We start from the raw sequence: 27,988 nt of genomic DNA on the forward strand, positions 1-27,988 counted from the left end.
CTCTCCCCCTTTCCCTTCAGGCCTTCCTTCTGCAGACTGTGGATGGGAAGCACCAAGATCTCAAGTACATCTCCCCAGAAACGGTACTTGGGGATGAGCCATTCTCCAGGCACACTTGGGATGGCTGTTTGCCTGTTCACCTTCCTTGGGGATGGGCTGCAAGGCCAGACCGGTGGTAGGGTTGGGGTCAGGCCCCTCCTGCCAGCCTGACCTGCTGGGACCCACCTCTGTGGCCCACAGATGGCAGCCTTGCTGGCAGGCAAGTTCAGCAACATCGTGGAGAGGTTTGTGATTGTGGACTGCAGGTACCCCTACGAGTATGAAGGCGGGCACATCAAGGTGAGGCAGGCTGATGGGGACAGGCCCTGAAGACCCACCAGTTCTGTCCTTCTGCGGGGAGGGTGAATCCGTGGAGGGCGGCTGCACCCTCTACGGGGAAGGATCCTGTCCAGTAAGAGGTGGAATCACACGTCTGAAAGGTGGGGATGGCATGGGGAGGTATAAGCCACCCAGCCCCAGGGCCGTGGCCTGACCTCCCACTCCCCTGGCAGACTGCCGTGAATCTGCCACTGGAACGGGATGCTGAGACCTTCCTGCTACAGAGCCCCATCACACCCTGTAATCTGGACAAGAGAATCATCCTCATTTTCCACTGTGAATTCTCATCTGAGCGCGGTCCCCGCATGTGAGTCAGCTAGCTAATGTCTGCTCCTGACCTTCCTGCCCAGGCTTTGGGGTGCTGGAATGCTCTGATGCCCAAGAGGCTCAAGCCCAGCCCCAGCCCCGACTAGATCAGGACCTCTAGTCTCCTGGCACCTGGAGCAGACCCCACCCTCCCTTCCTGTGCATGGCACCCTCTTCCCATCTCTTCCCCATCCTTCCCATCAGGCCTTATATCCACCCTCCATCCATTGTCACCACCCCTTCCCCTCAAGATCTGGTTCCAGGTCTCCAGCAGTGTCCTTAATATCCAAGGGCCCTGTCCCAGGCCTCAGTGATGCTGAGCCTTTCAGGGTTTGACTGATCTATCTGTTCCCCACCTCTCATGCTCACCAAGTCTTCTCCAGACCTCCTGAACAGATCTCTCAAATTTTGTCCACTTCTGTCCTTTATGCGTCCCCCTTTGCTGTCCAGGTTAGTTATCTCTAACAAAGATTGTGAACTGCCTTCTAGAAACAACTCCCTTGATTTACCTCCTTCCTTCCATCTCCCCAATCTCCTCTGGATCCAGTAGCCAGATGATCTAAAAGCATTCTTATGGCTGACATTGCTGCATTCAAGCCTTCTGTAGCTCTCCAAGGTCCACAAAAGAGGGGGTGCAAAGAACAGGTCCCCTGAGGCATATCCTGCAACACCTCCCAGCTCTGATCCCTACACCTCTGCTGGTCCCAGGTGTCGTTTCATCAGGGAGCGTGACAGAGCCGCCAACGACTACCCCAGCCTCTACTATCCTGAGATGTACATCCTCAAGGGCGGCTATAAGGAGTTCTTCCCGCAGCACCCGGTACCATGGGTCGGGGTGGCTGAAGCCTTCGTGGGAGGGCAGGACTGCAGGGAAAGGGCTCGGCCAGTGGGTAGCCCAAGGAAAAGGGAGGTTTCCTCTAAAAGTTCCCATTCCCCCATATTGACTGACCCTCCCATCCTGTCCCCCAGACTTTCTGTGAGCCCCAGGACTACCGGCCCATGAACCACGAAGCCTTCAGGGACGAGCTGAAGACCTTCCGCCTCAAGACCCGCAGCTGGGCTGGGGAGCGGAGCCGGCGGGAGCTCTGTAGCCGCCTGCAGGACCAGTGAAGGGCCAGCACCGGTCCTGCCTACCTTCTTTGCCTCACTGCCTGGGTGCCAGCCACCCGGGTGCCTGCAGGGCTGAGGGTCTGCTGGAGGCCCCAGCTGCCATCCAGGGGAAGGACAGTGAGGGTGTCCTGTGCATCTGCCCCCAGCCCCAATCCCCAATCCCCATTCCCCATGTCTCACTGCGATCATACTCCATATCCTCGTGCCACCCCCAACCCCAGCCCAGCCCCTGGGAGAGCCCAGCCTGTTGCCTTGGTGAAACTGGATTAAGTCCAGCTCAAAGGAAGTATTTTGTGTCCAGCAGGAACCTTTTTGCTTTTTTTCCTTCCTTGTTTGAGTTTACCCTTTGTCTTCTTGTGTCCAGAAAAGCCCCCCCTCTTTCCTAGGCACTCTGTTTGTATGCAGCTGGGGGAAAGTCCACAGCGCCCCCCCCCCCAACTGGGATGGGCCAAAGCAGAACCTCTCCCTGCCCGGGGCGTTGGCACTCTTGGGTGTGTCTGCCATGTTCCCTTTCTCTTCCTCTCTTTCCTGTCCTTCCACGTGAACACCTCTAGCACAAACAGAAGCTCTTACTCTTTCCTGTTTCAGTGTTACCTGCATGCTTGATTCGTTCGTCTGATTTGTTGCCCATCTCAGGGTATGCACAGGCTGAGATTTAGGCTCCTCTCTCCACTTGGGTTAGAGACTCCAAACATTAGCCACTCGACCCTGGCTTCTGTTGCATCAGAAAGGGATGACCTCCCTGGGGCTCTTGGGCAAGGGCTAAGGTCTGCATCCTCAGCCCCTGGCAGCCCAGCCCCCACTGCTGTGAACTCCGGGGTCTGACTGGTCAGAACTTGCTGCTCTCTTGTTGTGGATGGACAGATGGACGAATGGATGGATGGTGGATGGATGGAGAGCCACGGATGCCCAATGTCCTGCAACACACAAACTGCTGAGTGGAAGCATTTCAGTGAGCGTGACCACCTGCAGCAAGGATATATGTGTCTCTGTGTGGACAAAATCTTTACATGTTAAGGTTTGGAAATATTCAAGACGAAATGTCATGGAAGCAGTGAAGCCAAGGACAAAGCCACATCTGGATTCTGAATCTCAGGACGTATGGAGGGCTGTGCTTGAAGGTCCTGTTGACTCATCTGTTCAGGCCTTGGTTCAATAAAGCACTGAGCAAGCTGAGTAACCAGCATCATGTCCTGTGGGCCTTTGACAGACCTTGGCAGACCCTGATGGTGGGATAGGGTAAGGACAGGTCAGCAGATTGGGGCCAGAAGACTCCTGTGGAGGCAGCCTCACATTCTCTTCCCCAAGGCAGCCTCACTTAACCTTCATGTAGCTACTCCAGCACCTCTGAGCTCACCCTTCCTAAACTGCACCGGGAAAGCCAACGTGACCCTGTCACTGCTCAAGAATTGTCAGTGGCTCCCCACTGCCCTCAGGATAAACTAAGAAGACTCCTGGCATGGCCCTTTAGGACCTGGGCCCTCCCCAGCCCCACTTCTCACCTCTTTTGACTCAAACCCCCATACGTTGTTCTTCACATTTCCTTGCTTTGCATCTGTTGCATGATCAGGAATGTTCTTCCTCAACTGTTATTCCTCCTTTGAGACTCAATTTCAAATGTCACCTCCTCCTAGAAGCCTTCCTTCCTGCCCCATTCAGAGAAATGACTTTTCTCCATATCCCCAGCACCCAGCAGAGGTTCCACCACCTAGGAGATGCCAAGTTCAAGATCAAGAGAGTGGAAAAGGGCCAATCTGGGAGAGCTGGTCCCAGGCCCAAACCTGGTATCTCAGGAAATTCCCTCAGAATACCACTGCAGGGCACCCCGGCCCCCAAATGCGAGTCTGTGATTGTAGGGCTTCCTTTGCCCATGTACAAATAAGGTACTGCCTGATACAGAGTGCATACAATATGTCAGGCATCATTACCACTTTCTGCCAAAGTTCATCTACCTTCTGAACTAGGCAGTGCCAGTGATTATTCACTCCATTTTGCAGATGGGAAAATGGAGGCTAGTTCCTACCAGAGAAACAAGGGACTCCAGATTCCTAGACTGAGTATAAATAACGCTTGCCCTGTCTCCAGCTTTTCCCCCAAGATTCTTATGCCCAAAGGCTGGGGCTTCCCCCCCAACACACCCCTCCCACAAGGGCACAATGGGTGGGGGGTGTTGGGGTGTGACTTTAATGGTCTGAAGGTTCTAGGCCTTTGCTCGGGTGGGAGGGGCTCTGAAAGCTCCAGAAACCCTCTCCATTGAACAGGGAGGTGATACCACGGACAACATTTATTTGGGCAAGGGGACTTGCCCCAGAAAAGGAAAAATATCTGTGTAGACCCCTGAGGAACAGGAAGAAACAGGGAGAGAGAGAGAGCCCTGGGCAGTCTCCAACTGAGATTTGCCAGCTCCACTCTGCTTACATGGTCTCGGGAAGCACCCCCACCCCCTTCCTGATCATACAACAGAGGAGGAAGGCTGCGGGATGCTCAGAGATGGCATATACTTGCCCCCACGTCACACAGCAGATACAAGCCAAGCAAGCATTTCAGCTGCCTGGGATTCTCCCACTCCTCACCTGCTGCCTTGGTCCCAGCCAAGGGGGTGGGGTTAGGCTGCCTGGCTTCTGCTCTGGGTGTCCAATTTCCACTCCATGGGTCAGGATCAGGCCGCATGGGGAGGAGGGAGCAATGGGTGCTGAGTGTCTAACAATGCCCAGGCTGTGTGCCAGGTGCTGACATCTGAGGCTACATCTGTCCCCATCATACCCACCATCAGAATCATAGCTGTGGTCATGGGGCATTTAGACTGTTCCAGACACTTACTATACATATTGTCTCCTAAGCTTACCAGGTAGGTAGATAGCTCATTTTGTAGGGGAAGATGAGGAGGGGGCAGGGAGAGGGCCTTGGTTCAGCCAGGAAACAAAACTTTCCCCCATAGAAGGTCCAAGGGAATGCCAGAGGTTTGCCCCTCCAACTCAGGCCAGGACCCCATCTACTCCTGGGAAGTTCAGGGGCTGGGGCAGAGGTGTTCCAATTCCTCCTCGCCCCCAGCAAGAGAAGCTGTAACTTTCTTCCTGGCTGCTCATAAAGGGGAGCAGATCAGGCAAGGAAGCAGTTTAAAAACCTGGGCTGCTAGCCAGTTTTAAAGGTTGTTTTGCTTGGGCCAGGGCGGGGCAGGAATTCCAGCCCAGGAGCAGCCATGTGCAGCCTGCTTACATGGTTAAAGAGCTTCGTGGAGCCAGGCGCAGGCGGGGAGCTGGCCAAGTCAGTGGGCACCGGTGGGGTCTGGACATCATCTGAATTGCTCACTGGGTCACTTGTAATAACAATTTTTAAAAAACAGATTATTTTTAAGATTTTATTTGTCAGAAATAGAGCGAGCACAAGCAGGGGGAGGGGCAGAGGCAGAGGGAGCTCTCTCCACCCCCAGCAAGGATCCTGATGCGGGACTCGATTCCAAGACCCTGGGATCATGACCTGAGCCAAAGGCAGCCGCTTAACTGACTGAGCCACCCAGGTATCCCTAAAAAATTGTTTTTAAATTGAAGAATAACCATTTCATCAAGGGCACACATCTTAAGCATGGAGCACAGACCCAAGGAACCACCACACAGCTCAAGATACAGGACCTTTCTAGAATCCCATGAGGGTCTATCATGCTCCCTCCCCATTGCCTGCACTCCAAGGGTCCCCACTATTCTGACCTCTATCACGGTGTCGTTTCTCCTGTTCTTGAGCTTCGTCCACAAGAAATCATACAGTTCATACTCTTATGTCTGGCTTCTTCCTTTTTGTTTAACATTTTATTTATTTATTAGAGAGAGAGCACACAGGCCGGGGGAGTGGGAGAGGGAGAAGCAGGCTCCCTGCTGAACAAGGAGTCCAATGTGGGCCTCGATCCCAGGACCCTGGGATCATGACCTGAGCCGAAGGCAGCCACTTAACCGACTGAGCCACCCAGGTGTCCATTATGTCTGGCTTCTTTCAGCATGATTTTGAGATTCATTTTTGTTTCCTTCTGCAGGGGGTTTGTTCCTGTTCATTTCTGTATAATATTCCATCATACAGATATACTCCTAAATTGGATTATTCATTCTACATTTCTTTTCTTCTGGTTTTCACATTAAAAAAATTAAGATATAATTTATATGCAGTCAAATTCACTGATTTGAGTGTACGGTTCTGTTCTGTGAGTTTTAACAAATGCATGCAGTTGTGTAACCACCACCACAATCAGGATATAGAGCATTTTCATTCTGCCCTCGACAGATTACTTGGGATGATTTCAAAGGGTACTAGGAATATACCCAGGAGTGGAACTGCTGGGTCACGGTGTGTTCCCTCAGCTTTAGCGTTTTCCCCGTGGTTGCTATAATGTTACCTTCCCACCAGCAGAGTCTGAGAGCTCTAGTTGCTCCATATGCTCAGCAAAATTGGCAAGTTTTAATTTCTCTTTCTTAGCCAGAAAATCTGATTGTTGTATGTAGCAAAGAGCTCTCTTCAGTCCTGAACCTACACGCTATGGGGTGGCAGAGGCAAGGGTTCAAGTGCTATAAATCCAGCTTGATTTCTGACTCTCCTATATGGAAATCTTAGTCTTCAGTTTTTCCTCAAGTCAGATTCTTTAAAAAGTTAAAGTGACTCTTTGGGAGTTAATTGGCTGGATGTCATTGGCTTGAGTCCATCCACTGACAACAGCTCACAGCCTTCTAGAAGACTTGGGATTTCTAAACAGTCTTCATCCTTGGAATTGAACACAGAGGCACCCACTTTCCAGAGGCAAGAAAACTGTTGGTGCAGAAAGGAGGGCTGTTTAGACAGGGAGGTCCACGGCCTTGTGGAATCTGGAAACAATCAGGAGAGGGAAGTTGAGTAATGACGGAGAAGTTGCTGGTCTATGGCCAGGAGTCATGCCTTGAGAGAACACTGCAGGATGTGGACTTGTTCACAGCCCATTGTTCAGAGAAATCAGCTGGTTATGGGACAGAAGGTAAGAAGCATTCCCACCCAACCCACACAGGGATTTGTGGGGTGCCAGGGGCTGCCCCTGCCCCACCTAGCCTGCACCCACACATGTCCCTGGGAGGGGGTGGCTGCGAGGCTCTGAGTCAGCAGGGCCTGGGGCAGCGGGAGGGGAGGGAGCCTCACGTGGCTGGGCTTGAGCCGCCTCGTGGGGCCTCCTGGCTGTCAGCCATGCGGGAAGCGTGGCTGTTTGAAAGGACGAATCACACATGCCCTCATCCTGCTGGAGCCCAGCCAAGACTGCTTCCATGGGGCCCAGGGCTCCCTGAGGGTGGGATGGAGCTCCCAGGGTTGGGTTGTATGAGGTAGGAAGGGCTGCGGTTGGAAGAGGCTTATGGCCTTCTGGAGCTGGGAGCAGGGCCTGAGCCAGCCCCTGGGGTGACTGTGAGGGGACAGGGGAGAAGGGGACACACCAGGGGAAGGGAGGAAGCAGGCTGAAATTTATTGACATGCACACCTCCCTTAGCACATGTGTAACATCAGGAAAGTTACTTGATCTCCCTGTGCCTCAATTTCCACATCTGTAAAATGGGGATTGTAAAGCCCCTCCTTCAAAGCCCCTTGCGGTTTGGATCAAAAGAGTTACTGTATGTAAAGCACTCAGAACAGAGCCTGTCTACAGCAAGTGCCATACAAGAGTCTGCTAGAGCTGTTATGACTTAGGGCCAGTGTGAGGATTACAAGATCAGACAAGTAAAAAGGAAGAACCTGAAGACAATTAAAAGAGAGGGGTCCAGGCTCAGGGTTTCCTCCCTTTCTGCACATGGGCAAGCCTCTGGGTGATGGGTTGCAGGAGAAAAGCCCGGCTGTTGTGTGTAGGCTGGTAGCCTACTGCACCAGTCCAGGTAGCAGTTAGGAAGCTGTGGAAGGGGAGTGTGGCCAGTGGGGGGCCGCATGCACAGGGCAATGCCATCTCTGAGGTGGCCTAGGGAGGAGGAGGGGGACGAAAGGTCAAGGCTTGTCTGACTTTGGTCCCCTTTATTCTAGGGCAACCTAATCTTAGCCTGCCGGGATTCTCAAAAAAGCAGATCCTTTCTTCTTAGTTTACTGCTCTACTCTTTAAGAAATGACTAGACATCCTAATCAGGGAGTCATTAAAAAAATCCACTGCCTGGGGCTGACAGATTCCACCCAACTGCCCTCCCCACACCCAGAAGTAGGTGGTTGCTCGACTAGTCTGGCCTGAGGACTCAAGGTCTGTAAAGATCATCAGTAAGGGTTTCCAGCTGTCAAAAACCAACGGGGCTGTCTCCAAGGAGTGAGCTCCCTGTCCTTGGAGGTGTGTAAGCAGGACCTAGGGGTTGGTCCTGATGTCCAGGAGAAGCAGCAGAACTGCCCAAGCCAGACTGCCCACCAGCGATTCAGGACACCGCTGTGGCTTGGGTAGTTGGGGAATGGAACCTGCTTTCTACATTCAATCAGTGTCGGTCACTGTGCACACATTGCATTGGTGGGCACCAAGGGCTACTGGAAAAGGGGCATTGTGGGGTAGATCTCGTCCTGACGTGGGCAGACAGCTGTGGAGGGTGGGAGTCTGGGGAAGGGGCCAACGCAAGAGGCTGTAGGCATACCAGCCCCCCACCCCAATTCAGAGGACCGCTGAGAAGAGCACGGATGGAGAGTGGGGTGATGGGCACCTCTGTCCATAGCCAGAGGGAGGGGAGGGGAAATGACAGGAAGGTGTGCTCCCCAGCCACTTCTAGACAGGTGGGCCAGGCCTTATATCCAGCTACTTGCTTCCTTGAAGCTCCTTTAATTTTTTTTTTGTAGTGCTTTCTTTAATTTTACTTTTCTTCCACCTCTCTCCCTCTGTCCATATCCCACAAACCCATATCTGTACCTCCTGTATGCCTGGCCAGCCGCAATCTATAGGGTAACCACTATGAAAGCCTCACACAAGAACATGCAACACCTGCTACCTCCATCACACTCAGACTGTTCCATTTTGTCTTCAGGGCAGGTCTGATAACTCCAAGAAGCACCAGGACTCCCATCAGACCAGAAGGCCCCACCTGCTTTCCAGAGCTGACCAACACCTCTCTGACACCTTTTCCTCTCCTGCCTCTGTATTAATGGTTGTCAACATTTATTGATTTACTGAGTGCCTACCGTATGCCAGGCAACATCCTGACCTCTTCACATGCTGCCTCACTTAGGAATGAATTAGTATGTAACAGCAACCCCACACAGCTGTTTAGCAAAGTCAACATGTGTGCTCTTCCTTCAGCAAGAAGGCTCTGCAGCATCTTGGGGGACCCAGGTTCCTTCCTGCCTTGCTGTCCTCAGCACAGAGCTTTTGACTTGGAAGGCACAGGTTGGCTGAGGGCTGCAAAAAGTCAGGAATGGCACCTGACTCTGCTATTTATCAGGACACCACCTCCATCTGGGTCTTCCACAGCCCTCCACGGTAGTGGCTCAGGCTAGCTTCTCACTGCTGTCTCCTTCACATACCTCATACAAGGCCAGCCAGCCCCTCAGTGGCCTGGGACTTGGAGTAGATTCACTGCCCAAGGAGTGGACAGAGGCTAGAATACTGTGTTCCAGATGCCAGCTGGCCCCAAGCAACCAGAGCCCTCTGCCAGCTCTCTGCTGTAATCAGCTAGCAGACACGGGTTCTGGCTGAGAGTGATAGGGACCAGGAACCAGGAACTGAGCCAACATGACATGACCCCCAGCCTTGTGACTGAATCCCCACACCATCCCTGGGCCTGCCCATCCACCTATAAATATATTTGTGTGGTACCTGTGGTCAAAATGCCCACATGCCCTGGTCTGCCCCCTGGCCACCTCCTCTAGCCTTCCTTCAGTGTCCCCCTGCCCACGTCCTATGGCTAGAGGGGTCCGGAATACATGCCCTGCCCTTGGAAGGGTCCTGGCTCCAGAGTCCCTGCCTGGGCTGCCCTGCCCTTCATTTCTTCAGTCACCAAGAAGTGTGCATGGCCCTGGGGAAGGAGGATGAGTACCATAGCCTGGGTATGCTCCATGGAAAACATCACCACCACAGGCAGACCCTCAACAATGGGTGCAAAGGAGGCAACTGAATGCTAATGGGCAGTCCAGGCAAGGTTTCCCCTAAGTTTTGATCTGAGCACATTTTGAAGGGCAAAAGAAGGGTAGGAAAGGGCATTCCAGGCTGAGGGAAGAGCCAGTGTGGAGGCTCTGAGGCACAGAACTTGAGCCGTTCACATGTCAAGAGGTAAAAGAGAATGTAGGCTGTAAGGCTCAGGACAGATCTTGCAGGGCCCCAAACACCTCTGGGCTGAGCCTCTAATTGGGGCTATTATCCCACCGCTTGGCTCTGGAGGCTGGTGCCTGGCAGTGCCCCCTCTCTCTTCACTGTACTTTTGATGGCCTCCCTCAAAGAGGGGTCACCTTGTCAGAAGCGGGAATATGAAAGGAAAAACTGGTCAGCCTGCTAAACCCTACGGGGCTTCACTGGGCCCAACGAAGTGACTCACCTGCCAGGGACACATGGCTGGTGGCAGGGTGGGTTCAAATTTTAATCGTTCTACTCCAAAACGAAGCCTGGTCTTAACCCGCTGTGGGAATCCACAACCCCAAACCCTCCCCCACCAACATCTTTCTCCTAAAGTCGCAATTTCCACAAATAAAGCCCAGGCATCTGCATTTTAACAGGCACCCCGGTGACTCCCACGCATACTGACCAGTTCGAGAACCGGCCCTGCACTTTTAGGCCCACGAGCCTCGGCCCCCTCGGCCTTTTCCGGAAGGTTCACACGCCGGGCCGCTGCGCCCCCTCGCGGTGGCCGGGGGCGGTGGCCTGGGGCGAGGCTGGTCCAGGCCTCCCAGCGGGATCCCTAACACCCCGCCTGGGAATAGCCCGCGTGGGCCCCGCTGGGAGTTCGAAGCAAGGGGTCTTTGGTCGGAGGGCGAAAGCCGCCTGTGCCGGGGGTCCAGGCGTCAGAACACCACCCCTCCCCACTCCCGGAACAGTACAACTGACGTGACCCGACGTGGGGGCCTCGCACCCGCCCCCCCGCGCGCGTCAGCTCGTGCGCGCGCCCGCGACTGGTGTGCGCAGGCGCCCGGGAGCCGCGCAGCCGCCATTGCTCTCCTGCTGCGGAGTGGAGCGTTCTGTTAGCAGAAGTCCGCGGGCAGGAAAGGAAGGGTATGACGCCAGGAGGACAGCGGCCCCGGGGCTGAAGGGGCAGCACACTCAGGGCGGGGTGCTCCGCTTAGGTCTGTTTGACTGGAGCAAGGAACTACAACCGCCTAAATGCATCGTGCCGCAGGCTGGCGCGAGGCAGTGACGTGAGAAATGACGCTACCATTTCTTGGGGGTGTGGGGAGACGGTGGCCAAGGCTGATGACGCGCTCTTCGTGAGGCTGGAGGGTCACCGGAGGTCAGCCCCGGGTCAGCGGGCTGCTGGTCTCAAAGCGCCTTCGCGAACCTTCCGTGCTTGACCAATTTAAACGGACGGTCTACTTACCCTTAATTACAGATCCAGATATTTGCTTCCCGTGTGCCCCGCTGCCTTCCCACCCCGGGCCGGCAACTGAGCCAGGCGGACTCTGCTGTTAGTAGTAGTACCATTATTTAGTAGACTTTATTTTTAAGTAATCTGAAACTTGTGGAAAACTTAAGGCGTTTTCTTATAAAGAGCTACCTTACACCCTTTGATAATTAAGTTAGCCGCAGCTACGATGCCGCTTTATCTGTGTATTTAGAGGTACTTCAGTGTGTATTTTCTAAAAACGAGGACATTCTCCTACATCCAGAATCAGGTAACATTGATCAAGACTATTACCTAAAATGTTTCCAGTTGTCCTAATAATGCTGTATGTTGAAACTACCCTTTTCTTGGCCGGGGACCCCATCACAGGTGCGTTCCGCTGCCCTGTCCCCTTCGTCTCAGTCTGGAGCATGGAGCAGCTCCCCGGTGTCCCTTGGCTCTCGTGACTTCGACACTTTTGAAGATTCCTGGCCATTTGTTTTGTAGAACCGGGTTTGGGGTTGCCTGAGATATCTTCGCCCTTTGACTCTGTTGTGGACAGAAGTGCTGGTGACCAGACGCCATTATTCAGAGGCAGAGAGTGCGTCTTGGGTGGCGGAAGGAGACCAGTGACCAACCACAGCAGCCTCTGGTCATGCTCCCAGGTTTTGTGGTTGCCTGCGCTGCTGGGCTTTCACACTCATCTCACCAAGGTCTCTGGCTTCCCTGTAGTGCCCGCCTGGAGCCATGGTCCACGCTTTCCTCATCCACACCTTGCGGGCTCCACTGGCCCAGGACACGGGCCTTTGCCGAGTGCTCTACTCCTGTGTCTTTGGTGCTGAGAATTCACGCGATGACCCACGACCACATGGTGCTGAGCGGGACAGGCTCCTCCGAAAGGAGCAGATTTTGGCTGTGGCCAGGTAACACAGGCTTTCGTTGAACACATGTCTGATTGTGATAGGTTTTCTGGGGGGGGGGGGGGGGGGGGGTACAGAGAATCAGACTAAAAAGCAGAAAGTTTGAGTAGTGTTTCCACAATCATCCGCAGTTGTTCAGGACTATGTGAAAAGGGGTTAAAGAAATAATAATACTATTGTCATCATCATTACAATTATAGCTAGCATTAATTGAGCTTATACATATGTGCTAAGTGTTCTGAGCATTTCATTTATATGAACTCATTAATTCTTTTAACAGTCTATTCAGATAGATACAGTTATTATTCCCACCTTACAGATAAATAAACTGAGGTACAGGCACAGGAACTTAACCTGCCCAAGGTTTTGCAGCTAGAACATGGCAGAGCTGGGATTTGAGTGTAGGTAGGCAAACCTTGGAACAGATTAAACATGCTTTGCAGTGCAGAACTTCTCAGGGCTGTTAGTATATGTGTAGGTTTTATGAATCCCTAAGGAGGAGAGAGAATGTGGTACATGGGAGCTCTGAGCCCAGAGCCTCCTGAAGGCCTGGGATCCACAGAGAACAGTTTGGGAAACACTGTTTCAGATGTGGTGGCCGGCCTTGGACCTTCCCATCCCAGACCCAGATGGAGCCAGCAAGTTCCAGAATCTCTTTGCCTCCCTGCATTCTGTGGCTGAGGGGGGTGGGGGGCAGGGGATTAACATTCTGGGGCAGCCCTGTGCTAGTCTTTTGCCGTCCCTTTTTTCCTCTGGGTCTCCACCCCCCTCCTGTGGCACAGAAAACCAAAGGCCTTTAAAACCAGCCTGTGCACAGCCCAAATTAGAAGATGATTCAGGAGGGATCGGAGTGTGATTTCAAAAGCCTAAATGACCAAGTGGAAAGTCTTTTTTGTTTGGAGAGGGTTGCAGGGTGGGACGGGAGGTGGAGAGGTTGGACAGCCCAGCTGAACATGGCTTTTACTTCTCATGGCTCGCTTTTCTTTATGTTAGGGAGGCCTCTGTGAAGCTGGTGGGGGTAGGGTCTTTTTCCCCTGGTGCCCTTCCCTGGCCCAAGGGGCTGTGTTCAAAACCTGCCTTCTCATGAACACATGGAGTGAAACGGTTCAGGGCCTGGAGGCAGGAGCCTGGGTTCCTGTCATGGCTCATGCTTCTGCTCTGTGGTCTTATAGTCTCTCTGGGGCTCAGTTTCTACATCTGAGATAATGGAGTTAATAGCAGTTCTAAGGGTGGTCATGAGGATGACAGAAGTCAGTGACCCACCCACTCTCCCCAGGCAGGTGGAATCCATGTGCCGGCTGCAGCAGCAGGCATCTGGCCGGACCCCCATGGACCTGCAGCCTCAGTCCTCAGATGAGCCAGTGCCCCTGCATGAGGCCCCCCTTGGGGCCTTCCGCCTGGCAGCAGGGGACCCTTTCCAGGAGCCTCGGACAGTGGTATGGCTGGGCGTGCTCTCATTAGGCTTTGCCCTGGTGCTGGATGCCCACGAGAACCTGCTACTGGCTGAGGGCACACTCCGGCTGCTGGCACGCCTCCTCCTTGACCACCTCCGGCTGCTGACCCCCAGCACCAATCTCCTGCTTCGGGCTGATCGCATCGAGGGCATCCTTGCCCGCTTCCTGCCCCATGGTCAACTGCTCTTCCTCAATGACCAGTTTGTCCAGGGTCTGGAGAAGGAATTTAGTGCTGCGTGGCCCCGCTAACCACTCCCTGGGATGGGACTTCCTGAGAGGGCAAGGAGGGAGGACAGGGATGGATGGACACACACACAGCCAGGTGAAGCTTGGCATCGGCCTCCTTCCCAGCCTGTTCCCAGCGTAGGTGTGGTACCACACCCAGGACAAGTGGACACCACAAGCTGGCAGAAAAGGGGGCTGGGCAAAGGGTGGTGGGGAGGAATCCCAGAACATCTTACGCCTGGAAGTGCCATGTGACTCATTCATACTGCTGCGGTGGGCCAGCCTCACCTGTCCTTGACCCCAGTTTCTCCCATCTCCAGCAGCCAGCCCCAAAAACAGTCTAGCAGTTGCTAGTGTTGGAGCATGAGGAGTGGAACTCAGCCCACTTTCTCTTTCCAAGCCCACAGTCATCGCAGTGCAAAGGGAATCTGAGACTCCCAGGGTTGGGGAGCTGGCTGCAGCCTTTGCACCCACTTAGGCAACATTATCAACAAGGATATTGTCAGTGAGGGCCTGTTCAGTGTCCAGCCCCACCATAGTTCCCAAATGTGTCATTCATTCAGCAGGGGGATTCTGTAGCTCATTTTGGGTGCAGCCCTTGCCCACAGGCAGCCTTGAGATAATCACAGGTTTCCTTCGTCTGCAGGGAGAGAAGGTACCATCAGGTGGTTGCAAGATGTCTGGCCAGGATGAAGTTGTCATTCTCGTTTTGAACTAAAAGCACTGATTGTATGATTTCATGCTCCTGTTTCTGTAAGATTGGCTAATGCATATTTGCTTTGATGAGTATTTGCCTCTTTGTATGGCCCTGAGCTGGGTACCTGAGCCTTCATGGTCAGATATGCCCCCAAGAAGCATCTTGGGAGGTTTCCACCTCTCATGCCCCACATCACCCCTGTCTCTGTATGTGCCTCCTTTGGATGGTAGCACTTGTTTTCTCTACCAAAATGTGGTGGGTTGGTTTGGATTTCTGAGAAGCAGAGTCTGAGATAAGGATTAGGTACAAGCAGTTTACATGGGAGGTGATCCCAGGAAGCACTGGAAGGGGAGGCAATCCATACAAGTACATTATCAAGGGTGGGTAGGGTGCTTCATGCCTCTGGGGACCTGTAATACAACAGTCACCTCTGAATGACCTTACAGGAGGGGTGAGGGGCTGTGGATGTTTGTCTGCCATTCCCTTCAGTCAGTGGTTGTGAGTTGGTCCTAGGGCAAATTCCCTGGCTCTTTCTGCCCCCAGAAAAGGGCAGTGTGGAGTTGGGCCTGGCTACACAATGGTAAAGCCTAAAGGAATGTGCCTAGGGCACCAAACTCCTATTAAGAGTCTTTAATCAGCAGCTCTAGTGGTGGTTTAAAATGATTCTGCTGGAAAAAACCTCTGTTTACATCTGTTTCCATGATCTGAATGTTACCTGTGAGGTGTGACTTTCTTGCACAGGTAAAATGAGCCTCCTAGGTGGTCAGGGTTCAGGTTTTGGCCTCACCATGCTTGCCAAGTATCAGTTGCCCTTTGGCACCCAGGAAGGATCCACCCACACCCACACAGACAGCACCTATGATCAGGGTTTTGCTTTTCTGAGTCTGCAGCGAATGCCACCAGCCATGTCGTGTTTTCTACCGTCGCCATTGGGACAAGGCTACCTTCTCCATCATAGGTGCCACAAATCACCCTCTGACTTTGAAGACCTTGAGGGACCTTACTCTGTGGCAAGTCATGCCTCTGGAAATGTCCCTCAGATCCCTAGTGGGTCACCCCTGCTCCATAGTCTGCTCTCTTGGGCTGCCCCTTCCTTCATTCCAGGTTAATGGTCCTGGTGGAGTGCCCGTGTTCTCACAAGAACAGGCCCCTCTGGCTTTGTTTGAAGAGCGCAAGCTTGGCTGGTCTGAAACCTTTCTGCCTATCTTTCTAACCAGACTTGAAGAAGGTGAGGCCCTGCTCCCCTGGAAGCTGTGGGAAATTGGGGTTAGGTGGGTTTGGTATCCTTGGTTCCCGCCAGGTGGAGGAAATGGGTGTGCAGAGAATGGCAGAGACTGAATGTTGAGCTCCTGGTTTCTGTTCCAGATGCCCAGTTAGTACATGGGTTTCCTTAATCCTGTGAGCTTGCCCATTGCTGTTTCCATATATTCCCACTTTTGCCCCAGCACCTCTGAGCCAGGTTTCTGCCACAACTTCTTATGCTTATGTCAGGTTCATCAAACCTGCCTAGGTGCTATTAGGGTGCGAGATGCTCCTTAGAGTCCAGGAGACAGCTGGATACTACGCCTGCAAAGTGGCACAGGTTAAGTATCACTAAATTGATCCAAAGTGCTTTAAATGTCCAAAGGCTTTTCTCCTATGTTTATCTCCTAGGAGTTTTATTGTTTTGTGTTTTTACATTTAGGTCTACAGTACATTTTGAGTTAATTTTTGTGAGAAGTGTAAGTTCTGTGTCTACACTGATGTTTTTGCATGTGATGTCCAGTTATTCCAGCATCATTTGTTGAAAAGACTATATATTTGCTTCATTGTATTGCTTTTGCTACTTTATCAAAGACCAGTTGACTGTATTTATGGGGGTTTATTTCTGGGCTCTCCCTTCTGTTCCATTCATCTGTTTCTCTATTCTTTTGCTCGTAACACGCTGTCTTTTTTTTTTTTTTTAAGATTTTATTTATTCATTTGCGAGAGAGACAGAGAACAAGCAGGAGGAGAGGCAGAGGGAGAGGGAGAAGCAGACTCCCTGCTGAGCAAGGAGCCCGCTGCGGGACTCGATCCCAGGACCCTGGGATCATGACCTGAGCTGAAGGCAGACGCTTAACCATCTGAGCCACCCAGGCGCCCGCGTAACACACTGTCTTGATTACTGGAGCTTTACACAGTAGTAAGTCTTAAAGGCAGGTAGTGTCAGTTCTCTAACTTTGTTCTTCTCCTTCAATAATGAGTTGGCTGTTCCGGGTCTTTTGCCTCTACATATAAACTTTAGAATCAGTTTGTCAGATCCACAAAATAACTTGTTGGGAATTTGATTGGGATCCCATTAAATCTGTAGATCAGATAGATGAGGTTGGGAAGAACCGACATTTTGACAATATTGAGTCTTCTGATCCATGAACAGGGAATAATATCTCTTCACTTATTTTGTTCTCCTTTGATTTCTTTCATCAGAGTTTTGTGGTTTTCCTCATATAGCTCTTATACCTATTTTGTTAGATTTATACCTAAGTTTCATTTTGGGGGTATTAATGATACCTGTGTAAACAGCAGTATATTTTTCATTTCAATTCCATTTGTTCATTATTGGTAAAGAGGTAAGTGAATGACCTTTGAGTATTAATTTTATATCCTACAACCTTGCTGTGGTCCTTTATTCGTTCCAACAGTTTTTTCTTCTGAATCTTTCATCTTTTCTACATGGGCAGTTTTGTCATCTGTGAACAGATACGAGTTTTATTTTTCCTTCCTGATGTATATAGCTTTTATTTCCTTTTCTTGTCTTACTGAGTAAGTAGCACTTCCAGGACAGTGTTAAAAAGGAGTGGTGAGATGGAACATCCTTTTCTTGTTCCTGATCTTAGTGGGGAAGCTTCTAGTTTCTTGCCATTAACTATGCTGACTGCAAGAGGTGCCTGGGTGGCTCAGTCATTAAGTGTCTGCCTTCGGCTCAGGTCATGATTGGGATCGAGCCCCACATCGGGCTCCCTGCTCCGCGGGAAGCCTGCTTCTCCCTCTCCCACTCCCCCTGCTTGTGTTCCCTCTCTCGCTGTGTCTCTCTATCAAATAAATAAAAATATTTAAAAAAAACAACTATGTTGACTGCAGATTTTTGTAGATATTGTATTAAGTTGAGGAAATTCCCTTCTATTCCTAGTTTGCTGAGAGTTTTTATCAGGAATGGGTGTTGGATTTTGTCAGATGCCTTTTCTGCATCTATTTTATGATCATATGATTTTTCTTCTTTAGTCTGTTGATGTGATGGATTACATTAACTAATTTTCAAATGTTGAACCAGCCTTGCATACCTGGGATAAACCCCACTTGGTCATGGCATGTAATTCTTTTCATACATTGTTGGATTCTATTTGCTAATATTTTGTTGAGGACTTTTACATCTATGTTCATGAGCAATATTGGTCTGTAATTTTCTTTTCCTATAATATCGTCTGGTTTTGGTATTGGGATAATGCTCGTCTCCTAGAATGAGTTAGGAAGTATTTCCTCTGCTTCTGTCTTCTGGAAGAGATTTTAGAGAATTGGCATATTTTCTTCCTTAAATGTTTGGTAAAATTACCACTGAACCCATCTGGGCCAGCCTTGACTTTTTTAAATGTTTATTTTATTTTATTATATATATTTTTAAAGATTTTATTTATTTATTTGACAGAGAGAGAGAGAGACAGTGAGTGAGGGAACACAAGCAGGGGGAGTGGGAGAGGGAGAAGCAGGCTTCCCACTGAGCAGGGAGCCTGATGTGGGGCCTCTATTTTATTTTATTTTAAAGCTTTTATTTAGGTATTAGAAAGAGAGAGAGAACATAAGCAGGGCAAGGGAGAGGGAGAAGCAGACTCCCGTGCTGAGCAGGGAGCCCGACCTGGGACTCCATCCCAAGGCCCTGGAATTGTGACCTGAGCCGAAGGCAGACACTTAACCAACTGAGCCAGCCAGGCATCCCCTGAATTATATCTTTAATAGCTGTTGTATTTCATTGTGTTTGTTCCCTTCAGGGATTCCAATTAAGTACTAGTTGGCTCTTCTTTTCCTGTTATCCGTGGCTTTTTTCTCCCTAATCCTTTTAAAAAATTATTACTGTTGGGGGCGCCTGGGTGTCTTAGTCCATTAAGCATCTGACTCAGCTCAGGTCTCGATCTCAGTGTTGTGAGTTCAAGCCCTGCCTTGGGCTCCATGCTGGGCCTGGAGCCTACTTAAAAAAAAAGTAAAAAGAAATTATTATTGAAGTATAATTGACATACAATGTTACATTAGTTTCAGGTGTACAGCAGGGTGATTCAGCAGTTCTGTACCTTATGCATTACTCCCACAGGTGTAGTCACCATCTGTCACCATACACGTTGTTAATATTATTGACCGTATCCCCCATGCTGTACTTTTGATCTCCGTTGACTTATGTATTTTATAACTGGAAGTACCTCTTAATTCCCTTTATCTATTTCACCCATCCCTCCACCTCTTAATCCTTTTAACATGGCAGATCCCAGAAAGCATGGAAAAAGAAAAATGACTTCCTGAAGATGTATCTCTTATTTTCCATGAGGTAGAACTGCAGGCAGAGGCCCTGCTGGACCCGGTTCAGCTTAGCCTAGGAGAGAGCCTGCAGACTATGAAGTTCATGAGGCTCACCTGTGTGACTCAGACCTCTACCCTCTGGATGGTTCCAGGTCCTCCACCCTGTGGAGTTGGTGCATCCATAAATGTTGCAATGGCAGATGCATGAGCCCTCAGTCCACCTGCAGTGGGACGCTCAGCACTGCCTCAGAGCATCGTATGTGTCTCCGAGTCTTCTCTGCTTCTGTGGTGGTGTCAGGCTCACTTGGGTCTCAAGACATGTGGCTCCTTTCCTCTCTATGGTGCTGTGTCCGCCTGGACTCAGAATACATGTTCTTTCCCTTGATGCCACCTCAAATCAGGCATTTGGGTGTAGCAGACTTTTACTAAAGTTTGGGGGGGACAGAGGAGAGTTATCTTAAAGAACAAAGAACAAAAAACTTAAGATTGGTTGTTAGACATTCTTAGTCTCTGAATCTCTAGACCATTCCCCCCAAAGGAGTCTTCTTACTCCTAGCTCCTCCTGGAGCCTCAGCCTCCCATCAACTTTCAGGATGCTCCCTTCTTTCTTTTTTATTAAAAATTGGTTTTCTTTCTTTTTATCATAAAATATATATAACAAAACTGACCATTTTAACCATTTTTAAGTGTACAATTTAGTGGCATTAAGTACAGTCAGAACATTGTTTCTAGCATGTTTTCATCATGTGAAGCTGAAACCGTGCGCCCATTAAGTAGTACCTCCCCACGCTTCCTTCTGCGCTCTCTGTGCTTAGTAGCCTTGTTTCATTCGTGTTCATTCCCTTCTGTCCTGTTCATACTGAGCAGAGTAGGGCCTCATCCCCTACCCAGCTTGGCTCCAGGCCTGCCCGTTGATGACATACCTGTGTCCACTTGAAAAAGAGAAAGAAAAAGACTGTTCTGGGTCTCCATCTGCAGCAACTCAAAGCACATTTTCAATTCTGCTTTGAACTCACAAACACAGGACATGATTAAATTCTCAAGCAAGAATCCCTTCCCCACTAATGTGTGTAGCCTGGAGGGGACCATAGAAAGAGCTATCCTTCCAGACATGAATTATACCCCTTAAGAAGCAGATATAGCTGTTCTAACTTTTTATCAGTTTTCTCCACCCTCCTCCCATTACATATGTTTATTTGTGTGTTATTTAATGTTTCTTTTTCCCATCAGGCTGTGACCTCCAGGAGGATTCGCATTGTGTCTCTTGTTTTCCACAATTAAACATAGCACCTGGCACATAACAGGCACCCAAGATATATTAAACAAATGAATGGATGAATGCATGAATGAGTAGGTGTTTTATAGGAGACCCTTGGGGCCAGGGACTCTGCAACATCACCATGTTACAACTTCTTTCTCCTGGGAAGCAGATAGAAACAACTCACTGCTTCTGTTATCTCTCAAGGATGGTATACCCAGGACCACTCGTCCCTTTCCCAGATGATAAGCTGCTTGTTACAGCAAAGGAAGCAGTGATGTAGCATTTGCAAGTATCCTGCTACGAGCTCCTCATTTCAGAACTTAGGCTGGCTTGCTTTCTACATTGCTGTTAAGGGGAAGGAATGATCTTTCCCTTCAGTGTTCTCAAAGAGGTGAGCGTTTTGTTTGGGTGTTAGCATAGGCCTATGATTTCTGCCCCAGGGAAAGGTGAGTAAAAGGGTGGCCAGAACTCCTCCTCTGCCTGAAAGAATTGCCTGGGTTTATGAAGCCTAGCAGTGGTCAGAGTAACACCTTCTATGTCCACCCCAATGATTCAGGCCACGGCAGCTTGAGGGCCCAGAAATCTTTGGCCCAGCAAAGATTTTGCCTTCAGCTAGAGTTAGCAGCCCAGCATTTACTCTCTGGGCATTGCTTGGGGTGGATACTTGATCAAAAGTAAAAGGACATAAAACCCTTTGACAAATGTTTATTTCAGTAAATAAGATATTTAAATGGCATTATACATAAATGATAATCTGAGGTGTCTCTTCGTGATATGAAAATATCCATCATTTCTTTTAGTGACCAAGTCTCAGATTCTGCTAATACCATTGTCACTTGTGGCCAATATTTAAAAAGCAAGGAAATTACAAAAGGCAATTTTGGAATTGGGAGATGATGGGTTTGTTCATTATCTTGATTGTGATGATAGTTTGGCAGGTGTACACGTATGTCAAATCTCATCAAATTGTACACTTTAAATATGTGTAGCTGTCAGGAGATACAGAATCCCACCAACAGAAAGAGCCCTGGGTGCCCATGTTAAAGAGGAAATGTGTAATAGTTCAATGACCGTATTTCAGTATAATTGGGATTTTTGGGTAATCCTATGTATTTTTAAATTCCGTTAAAAACACTACTCTGGCCTCCGGATTTTACCAGACAATCCAAGGAGTCATTGGCCTGAACCAGGTTAAACACCCATGCTCTAAAGAAACAGAATAGCCCTATACATGAGATGAGACTCTTGTGTTCTGGCCTACAGGGCCTCTTGTACAGGCCAGTCCCCATCTGGCTGCCCCAGAAGGAAGCCAACCAGTGGATGTGCACAGAACTTCCTGGTGCTTTTCATTGCCTCATTCTTTTTTTTAAAGATTTTATTTGTTTATTTGACAGAGAGAGACAGCAAGAGAGGGAACACAAGCAGGGGGAGTGGAAGAGGGAAAAGCAGGCTTCTTGCTGAACAGGGAGCCTGACTCAGCGCTCAATCCCAGGACCCTGGGACCATGTCATGAGCCAAAGGCAGATGCTTAATGACTGAACCACCCAGGTGCCCCTTATTGCCTTATTCTTAATGCAAACAATGTTCACCAGACATTAGAGGAAAGACTGCCAACGCAAAAAAGAAACTAAGCAAACAGCAAAAAATGGCTTTAGAGGAAAACCATGCAGGGAACAATAGAAAAAAAAATTTTTTTAAGCCTCTCTAATTACTATTCTCAGTAATTAGATTCAAGAAGATCTCACATCCATAAGGTTTGCCTTATGGAACAACAGAGAATGAGTTCTCAGAAAGTAAAGATATTGCTTACATTAAACATTAATTTGAAGATCTGGAAAATAAAGGAACCTGGGAAACAGGAAGAAATAAAGGAACAGAAAAGGTAAGATTCGGGGAATCTTGTTGCTTGTCAAAAAGAAAGAGGGTACTTGGGATTTGCTGGCTCGTTCCAGGAGTGGGGGGTATGGTGGGTGTCGTGGACTAGTGTGGTTGATTGCCCTGACTTCTCATTCCACCCTTTATTCACACCCTTGCACTGTGGCTTTACATCACGTTCTGGAAGAGGTGGAAATCTATTTCCACTGCCCCTGAATCTGGGCCAGCCTTAGTGACTAGCTTCAGCCAGCAGAATGTGGCAGAAGTGATGTGCTATATTGGAGCTGAGCCCTAAAGAACATTTTGAGCTCTCGGAAAGCTGCCCAGCCATCATGAAAACAAGCCTAGGCTGGCCTGCTGGAGAGTGAGAGATCACATGAACAGCGGTGATCCATCCCAGCTGAGCCCATCTTCGGCCAGTCAGTTCCCAACAGATTTGGTAACGAGCATGAGTGAGCCCAACTAAGATGAGAACTGTCTAGCTAAGACCAGTACCAAATCACCAATCTGCAGAATTTTGAGCTAAATAAATGGTTGCTATTTTAGTCAGTTACATTGTGGGATAGCTTTTTTACTCAGCAAAAGCCAATTGATAAAAACCAGCTCCCTCCCTACCTCCTTACAGGGTGCTCTCCTATATTCTGCAGAGGCTGGAAAGTGGAAAAATACACTTACCAGACTCCTTTGCAGCTAAAATTAAGAATATAAAATGAGGGGTGCCTGGGTGGCTCAGTCGGTTGGGCGTCAAACTCGTGATTTGGGCTCAGGTAATGATCCCGTGGGTCATGGGACCAAGTAGTACCCTGTTGGGCTTTGTGCTCAGCAGGGAATCTGCTTGGGATTCTCTCCCTCTGCCCCTCCTCCTCCTCACATGCTCTCTCTCAAATAAATCAATCTTTAATTAAATACATAAATATATAAATGTGCACAGAACTACAAATACATATTTAAAATGAGATCTGACAATTAGGTGCCCCATCAGAGATTGGGGGGTGGAGGCCATCTTCCTGCTGCCACTTCTGCTGAGAGCAAGGACACAAATATGTGAGGGTCTAGAGCCAGTCTCAGCAGTTAGACTTGGCATTCCTGCATTGACTAGACATTGAGACAGAGCCGGGTGGAGCTGGGGGTGGCAGCAGGGGCCTTCTCACTTCTGACTGTGGTTATGATGATGTGCTCTTACTCCCTTGGCAGCCTCTTGCTGCCTCCCCCCTCTCCAATTTTGAAACAAATGAATTCTCTGTATTAAATTCCTTCCTGTGGGGGGAGAAAAAAAACTGACCCTGTTAAGTGTTGGTGAAGTAGAGGACTGAATTGAGTCGCCTGAAACCATCAGTACACTGCTGGTGGGAGTATAAAGCGATGCAACCACTTTTGGGGAATTGCTTGGATGCTCTTTTTTTTTTTTTTTTTTTTTTAAGTAGGCTCCATGCCCAATGTGGGGCTTGAACTCACAACCTTGAGACTAAGAGTCACATGCTCTACCAACTGAACCAGCCAGGCGCTCCTGGAAGCTTCTAATAAAGCTAAACCTACCCTATTGTCCAGCAATTTTTAAATGAGGGCTTAACTCCACAAAAAGATTTATACATGAATGTTCATAGCAGCTTTATTACTAGTAGCCCAAACCTGGAGAAGGCCAAATATTCCATAGAAAATAGAATTAATAAACAAATTGTGATATATTCATATAATAGGATACTGCTCAGCAACGGAAGAACAAATTCCTGATACATGCAACAACATAGATGAATGTCAAAAACATGTTGAGTAGGGGCGCCTGGCTGGCTCAGTCAGTGGAGCATGAAAATCTGAGTTCGAGTACCCCCATTAGGGGTAGAGATTACTTAAAAAAAAAATGCTGAGTGAAAGATGCTAGACACAAAACAGCATGTATTATTTGATTTCATTTATATTAAATTCAGGAATAGGCAAAAACTAAACTACAGTGTTGGAATCAGAATAATGAATTGGGGTTAAGATCGATAAAGGGGTACAAAGGAACTTTCTGGAGAGAGAGAAATATTCTAGATTTTGATCCAGGTGCTGGTTACACAGGTGTTTACTTAGGTAAAAATCAAGTGGCACACTTAAGATTGATACATTTCACAGAATTATGCTTCAAGAAACAAAGCCCTTTCATGTGCAACATAACTACAGTGGTTTCTGTTTTCTGCACTGGTTCCAGATCCTAGGGGAAGGGCCCTAGGACAAGAGACAGCAAGAGGGGCTGAAAGCAAGCACAGCAGCAGCAGTGAGGCAGAAAGCTGGGGCCATTGAGGGATGTGATCAGGGGACGGCTCCTGTATTTGGGGGAGGTCTGTGAATTTTAGGAATTCTGGTAGCTTGGAAGCCACATCCTGCCCATGCACTCATTTGCTTGTTTTCCCACAAATTTCAGGTAAACGTCTGTTGCCAAGCAACTTCCGCCAGTGGTTCTCGGGAAGAATGGGCAGGAGAACAGTGCCTGAGTGGCAGGTGACCAGCAAACAATGGCCTGAGGCTGATGAAGAGGCCATGCTGACTGACCACAGGGACTGAGCCCCGGAGAAGCCACCTGCAGCAGGGACTGACCCCCAAGCTGACATGGGCCACGCCCTCTTCTGAGACCACTGAAAGGTAAGGTGAGCTTATACCAGACCCTGTTATGTCCAGAGATCTCATGTGGCTGGTCAAGGATAACTCCTGGAAGCCGGAGGATTCAGAGGCCCTGAATTGCAGGAAAGGAAATACTAGAAGAAAAGACACTGGAGTGGGGTGCCTGGGTGGTTCAGTCAGTTAAGCGTCCAGCTCTTGATTTCTGCTCTGGTGGTGGTCTCAGGGTCATGGGGTCCAGCCCCCTGTGGGCTCTGCGTTCAGCAGGGAGTCTGCTTGGGATTCTTTTTCTCTCTCTGCCCTTCCCTCCCCACCCCGCCCCCCAGCCTCTCCTGTCTCTCTCTCTCTCTTTCTGATAAATAAATCAATCTTAAAAAAAAAAAAAAGAAAAGACAACACTGGAGTATCACTGGCAGTTTCTCTCGAGAGGTAGCCTTAGGAGTACGGATTTCGTTTTCTTCGTCAAGCATTTCTGGTTTTCCCCATATTAACTATATAAGCATATAATTTTTCCTCAGCTTTACTGAAAATATAACTTTTTTGTAATGAAATTGGCAGTGTGAAAAATAAAATAGTTTAAATAATAGCAGTTTAAAAACTTATCTGAAACAAGGTTGTAAAGGCAGGGCTTATATTTTGTTTTTCAGTCTTGGAGAGTTCCCCGAAGGGACTCAGACGTCAGAACATTTCCCTTTTGGGGGCCTTTGGGGCCATCTGTCACTATTCTTTGGGCCTGACTCTGCTCTCTGGGGGGAAACGTGAGCTGGTGGCCGCTGAGTCAACACATATGAGCTATAACCCTCGTAGTAGCACTGGCTAGGGGACTTGGGCCCCCTGTTTGCTTATGAGTTTTAAAATGGAGGCGGACCGCACAGGCCCTCACTGGAGGGGCGGGGGTGGGCACCTGGGATATAAATCACTCTCTTGCCCTTCCACTAATAATTGGACAGCAATCAATAAACTCTACTTATGAGGAGATAGAGAGAAATCTAGAAACAGACTCTTAACTATACGGAACAAAGTGATGGTTACCAGAGAGGACGTGGGTGGGAGATGGGCGAACCAAGTGACAGGGATTAGGGAGTGCACTTGTCATGATGAGCCCTGGCTGATGTATGGAAGTGCTGAATCACTATATTGTACTCTTGAAACTAATATAACACTGTATGTTAACTAACTGGAATTTAAATAAAAACTTCAAAAACCCCCAAAATGAACTCTACTCATGAAATGGGGTGGAATGCAGTCGACAGTAAAAGGTAAATTAATATAAATAGCCAGATAGGGATGATTTTACATTTAATTTACTTTAAAAATTTTCATTTTGAAATAATTTCAGACCTACAAAACAGTTGCAAAAATAATAAAATGTTTACATCTTACATGACCATAGTACAATGATCAAAACCAGAAAATTAACACAGATGGAGTATTAGTAACTAATCCAAACTCTTAGTAAGATTTCCTCATTTGTCCCACCAATGTCCTTTTTTTCGTTTTCAGGGTCCAGTTCAGAATCTCCCATTGCTTTCAGTTGTTCTATCTCTTTATTCTGGTTTATTCAGGAATAGTTCCTCAGTCTTTCCTTGACATTTTTGGAGAGTTATTCTGTAGATCAATGCTGTCCAGTATACCTTTTTTAAAAACTCTCCAATAGAATTTTCTGCAGTGATAGAAATGCACAGTATCTGTGCTGTACACTATGGCAGCCATTAGCCATATAAAAATAGCATTTGAAATGTGGCTCGTGGGGCTGAGGAACTGAGTTTTACATGGTATTTAATTTGTGGGAAATGGCTGCCATGCAAAGTGGCTACTGTATTGAACTAGACACCTATTGAATGTCCCACATTTGGGTTTTTTTTTTAATTTTATTTATTTATTTGAGAGAGAGACAGAGAGAACACAAGCAGAGGTAGCGAGAGGCAGAGGGAGAAGCAGACTCCCCAGCCGATCAGGGGACCCTCCATGAGGGGCCCGATCCCAGGACCCTGGGACCATGACCCGAGGCGAAGGCAGATGCCCAACTGACTAAGCCACCGAGGCACCCTGAGAGTTAGTGTTTAATGGGTATAGAGTTTCAGTTGGGGAATGTACAAGTAACGTACATGGGTTCCAGTTTCTCCACATCCTTGCCAACACTTGTTATTTTCTTGTTTGTTGGTTTTATAATAGCCATCCTAAAGGTTTATATCTGCTATAGACCAAATGTTTATGTCCCCCCCATACATATTTTGAAACCCAATCCCCAATGTGATGGTATTTGGAGGTGGTATCTTTGGGAGGTGATTTGGGTCATAAGGGTTTAGCGCTCATGAATAGAATTAGTGCTCTTTTAAAAGAGACCCCAGAGAGCTCCCTTGCTCCTTCCACCACATGAGAACAGAGCAAGAAGACTGTGTCTCTGAAGCAGCAAGTGAGCCCCTATGAGACACCAAATCTGCTGGCACCTTGATCTTGGACTTCCCAGCTTCCAGAACTAGAAATAAGTGTTTGTTGTCTGAGCCTCCCAGTGTATGGTATTTTTGTTATAGCAGCCCAAATGGACTAAGATAGTATCTCATTGTATTTTTGAGGAAGATGTATTTTTTTTTTTAACACAAGGTTAGAGACAGGGGTGATAACTGCATTTGGAAGCCAGTCACCACACTCCCATGTTCTTCCTGCAAGAATTAGATATGAGGTCATGGATTTGGTGTAGGTAGCAGGCAGGAGGAATTCTCAAACCCATTGACGTTTACCCTGTCGTGGCTAAACAAGGCAGAGCTGGCTCTATTATAGTTAGTTGAGTTCAGGTGTGATAATAACATTTTGTAAATGCTGAATGTTGTGAAGTATCCACAGGGTTACCAATAAAGTAATAAAATCTCATCTAAAAAGTGTTCAGGCATATTCCTGTGGTTTAGTTTGGGAGCACTGGCTTTGAAGATAGGTATGTATGCAGGCATTTGCATGTGATTTTGGCCAAACTTCTTAACCCCTCCCCTTGAGGAGAGAGAGAACCTCAAGCCGACTCCCCACTGAGTGCGGAGCCAGAGGCAGGGCTCGATCTCCCGACCCTGAGATCATGCCCTGAGCCAAAATCAAGAGTCCGACACTTACCTGACTGAGCCACCCAGGCGCCCAGTCTTTCTTTCCTTTTTAAGTTGCAGTATAAAGTGTAACAA

The 27,988-nt window shown here is 48.8% G+C and overlaps 2 protein-coding genes across 6 annotated transcripts in view; both read left to right on the forward strand.

Moving 5' to 3' along the window:
* Positions 1-2,970, forward strand: part of CDC25B (cell division cycle 25B) — a 9,686-nt gene extending 6,716 nt beyond the window's left edge. Inside the window, 5 exon segments of the mRNA XM_073878333.1 lie at positions 21-83; positions 241-339; positions 552-685; positions 1,393-1,504; positions 1,654-2,970. Of these exon segments, the coding sequence (XP_073734434.1) occupies positions 21-83; positions 241-339; positions 552-685; positions 1,393-1,504; positions 1,654-1,794 (549 nt within the window). The 3' untranslated portion in view covers positions 1,795-2,970.
* Positions 2,971-10,854: 7,884 nt separating this feature from the next.
* AP5S1 (adaptor related protein complex 5 subunit sigma 1) lies at positions 10,855-27,703 on the forward strand. Of its 5 annotated transcripts, none has more exons than XM_025876329.2 (3): positions 10,855-10,945; positions 12,003-12,193; positions 13,467-27,703. In XM_025876329.2, the coding sequence occupies exons 2-3, from the start codon at positions 12,018-12,020 to the stop codon at positions 13,891-13,893; spliced, it is 603 nt and encodes a 200-aa protein (XP_025732114.1). In that variant the 5' UTR covers positions 10,855-10,945; positions 12,003-12,017; the 3' UTR covers positions 13,894-27,703. The 5 variants fall into 5 exon arrangements, with proteins under 5 accessions (XP_025732114.1, XP_025732117.1, XP_025732113.1 ...); XM_025876332.2 differs by having other exon boundaries at positions 10,861-12,193; positions 13,467-13,819; positions 14,516-27,703; XM_025876328.2 differs by having other exon boundaries at positions 10,861-11,562.
* Positions 27,704-27,988: the final 285 nt, after the last annotated feature.

This window comes from Callorhinus ursinus, unplaced genomic scaffold, assembly GCF_003265705.2.
Source record: "Callorhinus ursinus isolate GAN/ISIS: 27379988/994484 unplaced genomic scaffold, GSC_fseal_2.0 scaffold29, whole genome shotgun sequence".
NCBI classification, from domain to species: domain Eukaryota; kingdom Metazoa; phylum Chordata; class Mammalia; order Carnivora; family Otariidae; genus Callorhinus; species Callorhinus ursinus.

Excerpts from the sequence above, each read along its gene's own strand:
- AP5S1 (XM_025876329.2), top strand. The coding sequence starts at position 12,018 with ATGGTCCACGCTTTCCTCATCCACACCTTGCGGGCTCCACTGGCCCAG. Across the intron at positions 12,194-13,466 it reads CAGATTTTGGCTGTGGCCAG|GCAGGTGGAATCCATGTGCC; the intron begins GTAACACAGGCT and ends CACTCTCCCCAG.